At 47.1% G+C, this 12,631-nt stretch overlaps 1 protein-coding gene across 1 annotated transcript; it reads left to right on the forward strand.

The window, feature by feature from the left end:
• Nucleotides 1-3,971: 3,971 nt before the first annotated feature.
• On the forward strand, nt 3,972-10,758 carry LOC130265656 (heat shock factor protein 5-like). Its single transcript, XM_056514909.1, has 2 exons — nt 3,972-4,678; nt 8,129-10,758. The coding sequence occupies exons 1-2, from the start codon at nt 4,095-4,097 to the stop codon at nt 8,346-8,348; spliced, it is 804 nt and encodes a 267-aa protein (XP_056370884.1). The 5' UTR covers nt 3,972-4,094; the 3' UTR covers nt 8,349-10,758.
• Nucleotides 10,759-12,631: the final 1,873 nt, after the last annotated feature.

The following is a 12,631-nucleotide window of genomic DNA, read 5'->3' on the forward strand; positions in this document are numbered from 1 at the left end:
ATCTGATAAGGCTGAGCAGGGTTCAGAAGAAATGTGGGAGCTGCAAAAGCAGAGCAGCAAGATGGGCATGCAGCTCTCACTTGTGCTCTGAGTGTGGCTTGGGCTAACTGTGCCAAGGACAACATCATCACAAGGCTTGTGAGTAACCACATCTTGCAATCCATCATGAAAGTTAGATAGATCAAAGCGTTATCTAGATCCTCTAGATTCCTCTAGGCATTAACATGATCTCTTAGAATTTGTTGATATCATAGCTTTATGAGGTTTTATCTTGTCTAGATCAAATGTGGCCAACCACAAAGATTTTCTGTGTGGAAATTCTTCATGGAAGTAAGGGATTTTCAGAGTTTTGCAGACTCCTGAAAGGTAGACTCTGTCTGGTATGGCATCTAGAAAATATTTGTCTTTTGCAGTCTCTTAACAACATCTGAGTATTTCCACCTCTTCCTGCACTCAGCTGCCTTAATAAATAAAAAAATGCCATCACCTCTGTCTTACAGAAGAAACTGAGGGATGGCACGGCTATGACTTACTACTCATTAAAATAAGAAAGTTGGTTTTGGGACCCTTCTGCCAGTAGATCAGTGACTCTGATTTTGCTTGTGAAATGACAAAGAAAGGATAGCAGGGCACGTAGGAAGAAAGAACTGTTGAAAGGCTATGAAATATGGTATGAGTAAAGTTAATCTGACTTTAGAATTCCAATTCCAGACACCTGTTCTGATTCTGCAGCTTTAGTTGAGGTGTTAAATGACCCCCACAGGTAAATCTGAATATAGCTGTACCACAGGAATGTGCAATCAGTTTTCAAGCTTTTGCCTGAATAAACAGCAATTTGTTTGAGACAGTTTGGAAATCAGGGATTTTTGATTCGCCACTAGAAAAAGTCTCAGACATTGCTTCCAGACTATTGCATTGGATGCTTCAATGCCTTTGGAAATATGAGCTGGTGCCTGAGCAGACTGATCTTGCTCACTTTATTGAAGTGAGTATTTTGCTGAAGATAATAAGCCCCTTGTATGAGACAACTCCAGCATCATGAAACAGGGTTTTGTGACCTCTGACAATTTGCTGGGCCTATTTTTTACAAAGCAAGTTGAACCCCTCTCTGATCAGCTTCACAGAGATCACTGTTTGGGCTCTGAATTGCAAGCAGCTATGTGATGTGGCTTAGGGGGAAGACAGCAAAGCTGTATCTCTGCTGGCCCAGCGCCAGGCCACCTGCTTTGTAACATAAGAACAACTATTTCTAGTAACATTTAATTGCCACAGCTAGTCTTGGCTGCTGCTCCACTTCACTCCTGCCAGCTGCAGAGCCACTGTATTTCTTGCTCCACATGTGCAGGCAAAACCATCACACACAGTTGGCCCAGCATCAGTCTGTGAGTTTATTCAGCCTCCACTCTGTCTCTCTCCGGCTGCAACCTTGAACGAAGTCAGCAGCCAGTAGTGTTTTCTCTGATTGTCTGATTTCCCTGCTGTGAATCCAAGGAACAATTAGGTTTTTCGGGGCAAGAGTCTGCCCAAGCAGACTGTTTGGTATTTTTCTGTAAGCTTTAATCACACAGCCAGTGCACGTGTCCATAGCTAAGGTTAAATGGAGCAGACAACCACAATATTTGCAGGTGACGGAGTGCTGTCTCCACCACTCATGCTGTTTTGCACATAGGCCTCTTTTGCTGGAAAAGCAACCTGTTTGCAGTGACAGTGTTCCCAAAGTCTATACAATACTGCATCAAAGGATTAATCCCTTTACTCTTCAGTAGCTTCTTGGCTGGGTAATCTGGTTCTATTGAATTTCAGCCAGAGATTGCCCACATACTACTAGATTGTTTCTTTTGACAAATAATGACTGAGCATCTCTCCCTGATGTACTGCTGCCTGAAAACCAGTCTCCTTCATATCCCATATTATAGAAGGAATTTACCTTCAACCCCCAAATTAGTCAGCATGCATGCATGGGAAAAAAACCCCAAAAAACTACTACAACAGAAAACCATTTGAGGACCTTCTGGTCCTTATAAAAACAGATTCTGATTATCAACCCACAGCAATTGCATTAAAATGTGAGTCTTTGAGCCTTTCTTCAGCATTTCATAATTGTCCTGAGTAGTTTTTGATAGATAAATATGCAGTACTACATGGAAGAATCCATATAGATACCACATGGTAACAGTGGCAATTAGCCATCCATATCATGTTCCAGCAATTGCACTGTATTTTATTAATGTAACTGTGCCCAGGACATTGCAAGCAGCTTCTGGTGTGTGTTTCACCACTTCCCTTTCACATTCTGAGTCAAGAGCAAGAGTCAAGAGTCTTTGAGGCTTTTGCAAAAGTCCTTTACCCCATTTTAGGCTGACTACATCACACCTATTCCCTTTGTTCTGCCATGGAACATTCCTCATTGGTTTTTTTTCCTGCTCCTACTGAAGATCTGCAGTCACTGACCTGCACTGCTCATTATGGGCTCACAAGGCAGCAGCGATGCTCTGATGCACATGGCATAGGTGACCTTTGAGCCTGAGGAGTGGTTGATGGTCTGTGCTACCATTGATCCAGGCAGAGCCCAGCACCTCTCCAGAGTGAGCACATCCAGTCTGTCGTGCCCACGGCCCACAGCCAGGCAGGAATGCCCTCTCACCAGCATTGTTGGGCTGTTTTCCATGTCCCGTCAGCTCTGAACCCCTTCCTGCCCGGCCCTCCCACCCACCCTGTGTTACCCCCTCAGCTGGGTTACTCACAGGAGCAATGGCAGCACTGTCCTCCTCAGGGATGTCAGATGGGAAGGGACAGGCAGCTGAGGGAGTGGTGGGGCTGAGGGGGATGGCAGAGGACTAGGGACATTAGGGTGTGGTCTGGAGACACTGAGGAGACATGAGGAAACTGATGACATAAATACTCGAAAAGTGTATTGTTTGTAGTATCTCAGTCGTGATGAGAAACTGAGACCCATTGTTTAAAGTTTCATAAACCATAAAAAATTTTTTCACCAAGGAGAGAAGTTGCTCAACCTACACAGCAGGCTGTGAGCCAATGTCCGGTGGTGAACTTGTGGCCATGAAAGGATAAGGTGAGGTGAGGGCCATCCCCCAAATAACTACCGGAGACCCTCTTAAGACATTCCCCAAATTGTATACGAATGTACAGCTTTGTATATGTAAGTTCTAAGAGCGGGGACGAGCATTCTGGGAGTGTGCACCCAGCACTGAAATAAAGTAACGCCTGCTCTCTAACATTGAAATTACAGTGTTAGAGAGTTGCATTCCACCTCTCAGTGCCGCTGAGGGCAGCGGGTCTGGGCTGGGGGCCCTGAGGGGAGCGGAAGGCCCTGAGGGGAGCGGAGGGCCCTGAAGGGAGAGGAGGGCCCTGAGGGGAGCGGAAGGCTCTGAGGGGAGCGGAGGGCCCTGAGGGGAGTGGAAGGCTCTGAGGGGAGCAGAAGGCCCTGAGGGGAGCGGAGGGTCCTGAGGGGAGCGGAGGGCCCTGAAGGGAGAGGAGGGCCCTGAGGGGAGCGGAAGGCTCTGAGGGGAGTGGAGGGCCCTGAGGGGAGCGGAAGGCTCTGAGGGGAGTGGAGGGCCCTGAGGGGAGCGGAAGGCTCTGAGGGGAGCGGAGGGCCCTGAGGGGAGCGGAAGGCTCTGAGGGGAGCGGAGGGCCCTGAGGGGAGCGGGGGCTCTGAGGGGAGCGGAGGGCCCTGAGGGGAGCGGGGGCTCTGAGGGGAGCGGAGGGCCCTGAGGGGAGCGGAAGGCTCTGAGGGGAGCGGAGGGCCCTGAAGGGAGCGGAGGCAAGCCCCTGAGGGGAGCGGAGGGCCCTGAGGGGAGCGGAAGGCTCTGAGGGGAGCGGAGGGCCCTGAGGGGAGCGGAGGGCCCTGAGGGGAGCGGGGGCTCTGAGGGGAGCGGGGGCTCTGAGGGCACGGGCGGCGCTGGCGCAGTGTGGCGCGGTCCGGGACGCGAGGCCGGGGGGCCCCGCGGGGCCGGGCTGGCGCGGGCGCGAGCCGCGCGTCGTGCGTCGGGCGCGTGCCGGTGCCCGGCGGCCGTTGTCGGTGCCGGGCGTTGTGCGCGCGCCGCCGCGTGTCGCGACAGTTGCCGCCCGGCGCGATGGCGAAGCCGCCGCTGCCGGCTGGTTTCCGCCCCTCCGCCGCCGCCCTCTGGCCCCGCTCCCGCCCCGCCATCCCCCGGCCCTGCACCTTCCCCATGAAGCTGTGGCTGCTGGTCAACAGCCCGTGGGTCGACTCGGTGCGCTGGGACGCCCGCGGCGAAGGGCTATTCATCGACCAGAGGCTCTTCGAGAAGGAGCTGCTGGGCGTGGGGCCCAGCGCCGCCGGGGAAGAGGAGCTCTTCAAAACCAAGAACTTCGGCAGCATAGTCCGCCAGCTCAACCTATATGGCTTCCACAAGCTGACGGTGAGTCCGACCAGCAGCGTGGTCGGGCCCAGAAGGCCGCCCGCGGCGGGGGGCGATACCAGCTACGCTGATGGGCCCCTGCACCACTTCTGGAACCCGCATTTTCGCTTCGACCGCCCCGACCTCCTCGTAAAGATCAGGAGACTGACCAAGGCCAACAAGGAGAAGCTGGACGCTGGCCTGGAGGTGACCAGCCGCCTGCCCGACGACTTGCAGTACATTACTGGGAGAGGACTTGCTGCAGTCGCCCATGTGCCTCGGCGAGGTCGGAAGGACCGGTGAGACGGGCGGGTCGGCCTGGGGGTGGCACGCACTTAGAAAATTGACACTGCCCTGGGGGGAGCGAGACACCGGCCCTTGCTGGGGGTTCACACGGTGTTAGAAAGGAGTTGTTCTTCAGGAAGGTAGATCTGCTGCCAGTAAACACAGGGGATGTAATTACAGGTGACTACAACTGTGCTGCCTATATATAAATACACAATATCAATATCCACTTCTGAATATCTAGATACCGCTCATTGCATAACTGACAGCTCCTGCTCGTATTATCTGGAATGAATGACGTGGTTCGCACATGTTTCACTGTGCCTGTAGACTGCCAGCAAAGACTTACAACTAATGTGCATGCCAAATTGTCCTTAGATAAAAGGTGCAACATGCATCTTTCGGTATGTTTAGAATCTTTGTAATAATTATTAAAAAAAAAAAAATTTGCCCAAAACACAGGTTCAGCGTGCTTTGAAAACGAAGAGGCCAATCAAAAGAAAATACTGCAGCAGTTCTGCTTTTTGCATCATATGTTTTCAGCTGTGGGAAACCAAATACAACACAGAGAAGAATGGAAAGGAGAAAGGCTTTTTCTCTTTTTTGTTTATTGTGTTTGAAATTAGCTTCTGGTCTTATTTCACATCACTCACATTACATAGCTCTTGGCCATAGTGCTTTTCTGATAACACTAAGATGTGCTAACATGAGGCCTGCCTTAGATATCTGAAAGACCTTTTTCACCTTTCACCCAAAGAAAAGTTCCCCAGCCCAGGGCATCACAAACAGTATCAAAGTTACCTGGGCCACTGCTGGGATGGCTGAGGATGGGCAGGATACTGACTGTGCAGCTGAGCAGAGACTGATGTGCCATTGGTGCCCTGCTTTAGCACAACAAGGGGAATCAGATGAGGTAATCCAGAAAATCTTCCTAACTTTGGAATGGGAATGAGCTCAGAGCCTAGAGTTTTTGTAAAGCTTATGCAAAAGGCTGTGTAGGGTTCAGATAATGAAGAAAGCTGCTTCTCTGCAATATGTACAGACTGGCTGTGGCCAGCACTGCCTCATTGCTCTCTGCTCCACATGGGTAGACAGTTCCTACTCAAATCTTCAGTCTGTGTTGTCATCTCTCTCCTCTAAGAACATTTTATAATAGTAAGAAGCAAATGAAACTAAGTGAAATAAGACATAGCACCTCAAACTTGTGAGGGTTTTTTAGAGATTTAAGTACAGAGGCCGAACAGGCACCTAATTCACAGCCTGAGGTGTCCTTCCACAAGGTGACTATTGCAAATCACTGAGTCCTGGTGCTACCTAAGGATACCATGGGTCCTTCAGATCTCACAGTTACTGTGCCGTACATGGAAAGAAAAGCTGGAACAACTTATGTAAAACTTAATGTGTTTAGGGCAGTACTATGAAAGAAGGTTCTATCTATGGCTTTTGTAATTCTGGGGTTCATATTAGAACACCATAACACTGCTTTCTGGACCTAGCTCCCCTGAATCACACATATGAGGTCCTTTAAATAAAGATTTAGAAGTCTGATTGTTGCAATGCACAGTTCATAGGTTGTAAGTTACTTGTTTTGGGGTTTTTTCCCCCCGATGACCTCATAGTGGACGTAAATGAAAAACTTATGACCTGTCTTTCTACATTTTACCTGGAGTAGCCATGGCAAACCCCTGCATGAAGAAGATGAATTAATGAAATTATCATGAACCACAGCTAATGTGCCTCTGACATGACAAAGCATTTAAACTACGTTCTTAAAGACACGTTCCTCTTTTGGGGGAGTCATTCAGACCTTAATTGTACTTAATGCAGGTAATATCTTCTAAGGTGGAGAGAAAGGGAGTAGTAGGGTTTCTCAATCTTTTAAAAAGCACACAGAAGACAGATGTCTAAAGGAAAATGCAAAATGACAAATGCTGCATACTGTCATCTCACCAAATACATATCATCTTACTTTGTGCTGCAAGTGGGAGCAGCAACTGGCAAGTACAGTTGAAGCATGTTTAAAAATAAAAACCACCAGTCTACCAGGAGATTTTACGTGTAAAGTCATCAATGAATCTTGGAATTGCACTGTGCAGGGGACCACTTACAGCCACAGGCAGTATCCTAGCTGTCTGCTCAGGGGGCAGAAACATCATAACATGACAATAGCCACAACAGAGTGAGCACAGCCAGTGCTAGAAGTGGGGAAAATAAAATGGCTAGACTCCAAAAATACCAGAAGCCTGGGAAGGAAAGCATCTTCTAAAAATTGAGGCAAATCAGATACAGACAAGAAGAAATGCTTAATTGAATTGGAAATAAATTTAAAGAGACACTGGTGGCCCTATACTGGGTCTAGGACTGCAGCCATCCATCAAAAGTTCTGCTCTGCCTCACTGCCTACTAAGCATGTTGTGCCTCTTCTCCTGAAGCTGATGTCACTGTCAATGCTGTGACAGTGTCTTTCATTCACCCAAGTCCCTGTAACACAGCAGAGCGAGCAGAGTTCACTTTGACCTGTGAGCCCCTGGGGGCCTTAAGGGATGATGCAATGTCCCTGCTTCTTGTTCTGCCTAATGAGATCCCACATAGTTCTTCTCACTGCATATTGTGATGTGTTTATACTGCTGCTAAGTCACCAGCATGGCATCTGTGTGGCAAAGAAGTGTTTGCCACCATCTGTGAAGTACCAAGAAGCAGAAGCACAATGTACCATTCAAGTACCAAATTCAAGTTTTGCTGGCTGATTTAAATTACTTTTTTTAAAGCTTCTTAAAGGTCAATCACTTCTGAGTAATAGTGTACCCTCAAACTCATAACTGGAGATCTAAAAGTATGTGAATGACCCAAGGGATGGATGGATGGATGGATGGATGGATGGATGGATGGATGGACAGACATGGATGGATAGGATAATGAATAGAATGTTTTCTCCATCCCTAACAGCATAATTCCAGCACACTGAAGTCCTGTAAAGGCATACTGTACAATCTTAAGAGACTTCTGCTAAAATGCAGAGGGAAGGAAGAAAAACAGTGAGACGTTAGTCTATTTTAAAAGAAAGGGATTGTTCTTTGGTGCCATTAACTGTTGCAGTTCCATTGATTTCTTTACAAAAAGCTGAAAATCTAGTTTAAAAAATTAAAATACTAGTGAGAGATTTCAAAAAACAATTGGTGTGGTCAGAAAACTGTTGCCAAACTTGCCAAGTTTAGAAAACCCAAATATCTAAGAACATAAAACATTCAGGTAATTTTTTTTTTTAATGGAGCAGTCACAGTGGTGCCCTGGAAACATCATATAATCTATATTCTGTATTTGAATTAACATGTTTACAACCCCCAAACTAGCTAGTGTAAAATATACCCTGTTTCAGGTTTTCTTCCTCCCAGAAGCAAGAATCAAAAAGTAGGCAGTAAATGCTTGTAGATAAAGGACTTGACTCTTTGGTAATCTTTTTGCAGGACATTTCCAGTGGCCGAGCTGATGTGTGGTCATGTGTTCTCCCTGGAAAAAAGAGACGTAAGTTGGATGAGCAACAAGACAGAAAGACAAGGGAGGTCAGGAGGAGCTTGTCAGGCTTGCAAAGGAAGAAGCAGAGACATATCTGCACACCACACTATAAAGGAGGAGAAGCAAAACTCACACCTGAACGTCTGTAACAGGCAAGGCTTCTTAGTTTAGACATTTTGCCAGCAGGGATAAGAGCAACATGAAGAAACATCCTTAAGTGCCAGAGAAGCTGATGTGTATCCTACTTATCGAACAGTCTGTTGCTGACCTGTCTGCTGCAGGTCCATTTGTCATGAGCAGACTTACAGCAGAGAACTGTGTTTGAATGGTCTCAGTGACATTTTGGCTCTACTTGAGGTTAGTGGCCAAAATGCTACAAGGCTCAAAAAGGTGAATTCTCACCCTCAACCTGTAAACCATTTATAAATCATTTATTAAATATGACTCTTTAAATTGTTGGACTGCTTAGTGTTTTCACTGCCATGTGTGCATGACATTAATAAAAGTGCCGTGGAATCCAGCTGATAGAAGAAATATAACTATGTTGTTGTGTTCCTGATGACAAAAGGATTATAGTCTTTCCCCAAAATTTGACTGTCCCACTTGAAAATAAAGCATAACTGCATTGTCTTTTTTTCCCTGAAATGTAAAAATCACAACAACAGGTTTTGTTTCTGAAGAGCACATTTGGAACTCCAGTTTGGAATTCCAAATGTTCATTAGCTTTAAATCAATGCTGTTTAGCATCTTGATCAATATTTCAAATAATTCTGTTGAAATAGTGGTTGTTTTTTTTTTATTCAGTAGTATCAGCCAGTGGACTGCTTAGATCTTATTTCTGTTGGCACTTTTGCTTCAGTTTATGTGAACTTTTTGTAATTGCACCTTTGATACCTTACTGTAATTTAGTTAACTGTCTTTATTTATACATCTGTTATTACATTTATTTGTCAGCATTATGATTAGAAAAATAATGGATAAATATTCACTTACAACTAACAGAGTAGGAACAGAAAACCATGTCTAACCACACTTCTTAATGGCTTTGTAAGGGGATGAAACTGTACAGCAAGTAAAGTTTAAGGGTAACATATGAGGCAAGTCATAATGTAAGCTCTGCTGGACATTCTATGTATTTTACTATAAACATTTGGTTATGTCCATCCGCTACACTAAAATAATGTTATTACAAATTGCAAAGTCAGCTTCTGAGAATTTGAAGGCATATTGAAATTTGTGCATTGGAAGTTTGTGTCCAAGAAGAACACTGGAGGAAATATCCATCTCACTGCTTAGCCTAAAGAAATCTCAATAAGGAAAATAGCTCATGGTCACCTTTGCTAGAACTGGATACAAATTGGAGGGCAATAAGCCACTGCCATACCATGGAGGAGCAGAATTTGAGTAGGAATGAACGTCTTATCTGTGGGGTTTCAAGACATTTCTGACAAGAAGAATAGAGAGCATTTGGGGATCCCTAGTCTGTGTACACAGTCCAAGAACACAAAACAAATAACTTTCCAGAACAAAAAGTTTAATATTTTTAAAACTACTAAAAATTAAGGCCTATAATGCAAACTAGAGTGTAAATTCACTCCACTTACTGCTGAAGCTATTAGTTGCACAGTTACACTAATGAAGTCCTAATCCAGAACAAAGACCACAGAGGTTCTGAATGAACAGATAGAAAGGCAAATACACATATTGACAGCTGTTGCCTGTTAATCAAAAGACAGAAGACAAAGTAAAACACCATGGGTGCTGTGAGCACAATTTAGTTTTGTTAGGCCTCAACAATGGATGTCAGAGGCACATGGGAGAAGGATTGCACCGGCAGGAGGCAACTAGAAGAAGCCTTATCTCTGGGAGGACTTCGCCTGGCAGCATCTCACATGCGACAGGCAGTAGGAGACACACTGAACTCCCCAGAGGGGCTTCTCCAGTCTGATGATGAAAGGTTGGACTGGGCCAATGGTCTCCTGCCAGCAGGCAGGTTTGTAGGGGCCAGGAGCATAAACAGTAGCTGCAAAACAAGCGCCAGGGGCTTTCTTGAAACTTGCTTGAGTGTGGAGTTTTGGTTTGGGGCTCTTTTGAGGCTGTGCTTTCACGGCTTGGTTTTTCAAGAGTTGCTTTTTGAAACTTGCTTTTGAGTCAGGGCTTTTTGAGTGCTATGCATTTTCCTCTGGCCCCAGCCTGCCTTTTGGCTCTTCTGCCCTCCCCGGTTCTTGCTCGCCCCCGCGTCCGTTCTGCCGTCCTGTGTCCCTGACCAATGCCCTGCCTGCTTCGTCTGTGCGTCCCTGCCTTGGCCCCTGCATCCATCGCTGCCTCAGGGATGCAGCTCCCCGAGAGCTGCTGTTCCGGCCCGGCCGTGCTCCGGCAGCCAGCCGGCACACCGCCGCCGCCTGGACGCCGAGTACCAGAGCTTGTCGGACTCGCTGGTCGCAACGCCCTCTTTCCCTCTCTGCCTTCTCTCTCTCCCCCTGCCTCTCTCTCACTCCTCCTCCATTTTCCTTCCTCCGTTTCTGTCATCCCTCTTTTGTTTGGGCAACTCCCTTCTCGTTCTAATAAACAGTTCACAGATACAATGTTTGCGTCGTTTGGCTAAATTTCATTTCTGACCATCCATTACGAAAAGACCTCACAGCTCCCCCTCCGCAGTGGAAAGCGACAGCTGCCCCAGATGGGTCGGGGCTGAGGGTTGTGCTGCAGATGCTGGCTGGGTCAGATGCTGGCTGGTCTAGACACTGCAGACCCCAAGTTTATGGCCCCAGGGACCACATGGACTTCAAGAAGGAGCTGTACAAGTTCCATTTCAAGAGCTTCACCTCTGAGGGCAAGCTCAGCAGGTTGGATGTTTACCGCCACCTCAAGGACTTCTGAGGTTTTGAGGGGAAGTGTTTAGCCTTCCACTAGGGCTGACCTCAGGGGACAGGAGGGACTTCATCCTAGCCCTGAAGCTTGGAGGGTGCGAATTGTTTCCTCAGTGGGAATGCATCTTGGTTTTGTCTTGTTTATTGTGATTGTTTTTTTACACGGTCAGTATAATTCCTTCTGGAGAGAAAACAAGTCTGGATCCTGACCTGTACTACAACAAAATGCTGGCTGCTGGGAGTGGGTGCTCCCTGAGCTGGGGCTGTAAGGTAGACACCAAGCTGTGAGTTGGCTTGGGAAAAGGGAGACCAGTTGGCCTAGGAGAGGGCTGGGGTGATTACTTCCCTACAGACCTGGAGACACTTTCAGGAGATGGTGGCTCGGGCACAGACAAGTGTTGGCCCACTGACTGCTGCCCTTGTGTGGTGGAATGGCAGCAGCATGGCCCTGGATACCCCACTCCATGAGAACTGTCTTTCTGTGGATGCTGGGTTTGGTGGGACTTTGGGGACAATGATACACCCCCATTGCCTCAGACTGTGGTGTGGTGACACCCTCTCTCCAATGGGACAACCAGGGAGGATAATGACTCATCTTCTGAGGGGGGTAGCTGGGCTCATCAGGACCCTCAGGTCTGTGACACCTCATCCCTCTCTCTGGGATACCCCTCTTTGGGACCAGAGAGGTGGCTCCTGAGCTTTGCAGGAGCCCCAGGCCTTTGACAATCCCCACTTTTGGGGGAATGGAGCTTGGTGGGACCCTCAGGGCCATGGGACCCCAGCACTCCTGCCAAACCTATCCCGTCAATAGATGTAGTCACCCTAGGGGGAACCTTTAGCATGAGGTCTCCCCGTTCTATCCCAGGCAAGTGCCCTCCCAGTGACAACTGCTTCGGTCATCCTTGGTGTGCCTGTCCTCCCTGCAACTTCCTCAGCTGAGTCAATGCCATTCCAAGACACTCTGGAGGTAGCTTGTCCAGCTGCCCCCCAGAGACCCATTCCCTGGGTAATGGTAGCCTGTTTTTCAGTGTTGGCATTTGCTTTCACTTTGGTTTATATCCCCAAAGAGAATCTATAGTTGGCTGAAATCACTCTGCAGCACCTGACTCCCTACCTGCTCTTTTTCCTGCACCTCATAAACCCCAACGCCCACATCCTTGTCTATCTTGTTGCCAAGATTTCCATTCTGGAAACAGGATTAGTAAAAGTAGGAAATACTAAATTACTTAAATTGTGAGATTACAACAAGTACCTATTCTGCTTCCCTAATGTAATTCCCTTTTGCTAGGAATGTAAGATATATGTATTTTAAAATTTTAATATTTATTACTATTTAGATAAGAGGAAATGTGAAATGTTGAAAGTTTTAATCACATTCATAGAATCATAAAGTGGCTTGAGTTGGAGCCATTTAAAAATGGCTTGGCATCTAGTCCGTCCCCACTTCCACTAGACCAGGTTGCTCAAAGGCGCATCCATCCTGGCCTTGCATACTTCCAGGAATGGGACATTCACAGCTTCTCTGGACAAACTGTTCCAGTGCCTTACCACCCTCACAGTAAAGAATTTCTTCCTAACATCTAA

This window comes from Oenanthe melanoleuca, chromosome Z (genome assembly GCF_029582105.1).
Source record: "Oenanthe melanoleuca isolate GR-GAL-2019-014 chromosome Z, OMel1.0, whole genome shotgun sequence".
NCBI classification, from domain to species: domain Eukaryota; kingdom Metazoa; phylum Chordata; class Aves; order Passeriformes; family Muscicapidae; genus Oenanthe; species Oenanthe melanoleuca.

Bases quoted from the DNA above. Each gene is read 5' to 3' on its own strand.
- LOC130265656 (XM_056514909.1), top strand. From the start codon at position 4,095: ATGGCGAAGCCGCCGCTGCCGGCTGGTTTCCGCCCCTCCGCCGCCGCC. The intron at 4,679-8,128 runs GTGAGACGGGCG...ATCTTTTTGCAG, and splicing joins CGGCGAGGTCGGAAGGACCG to GACATTTCCAGTGGCCGAGC.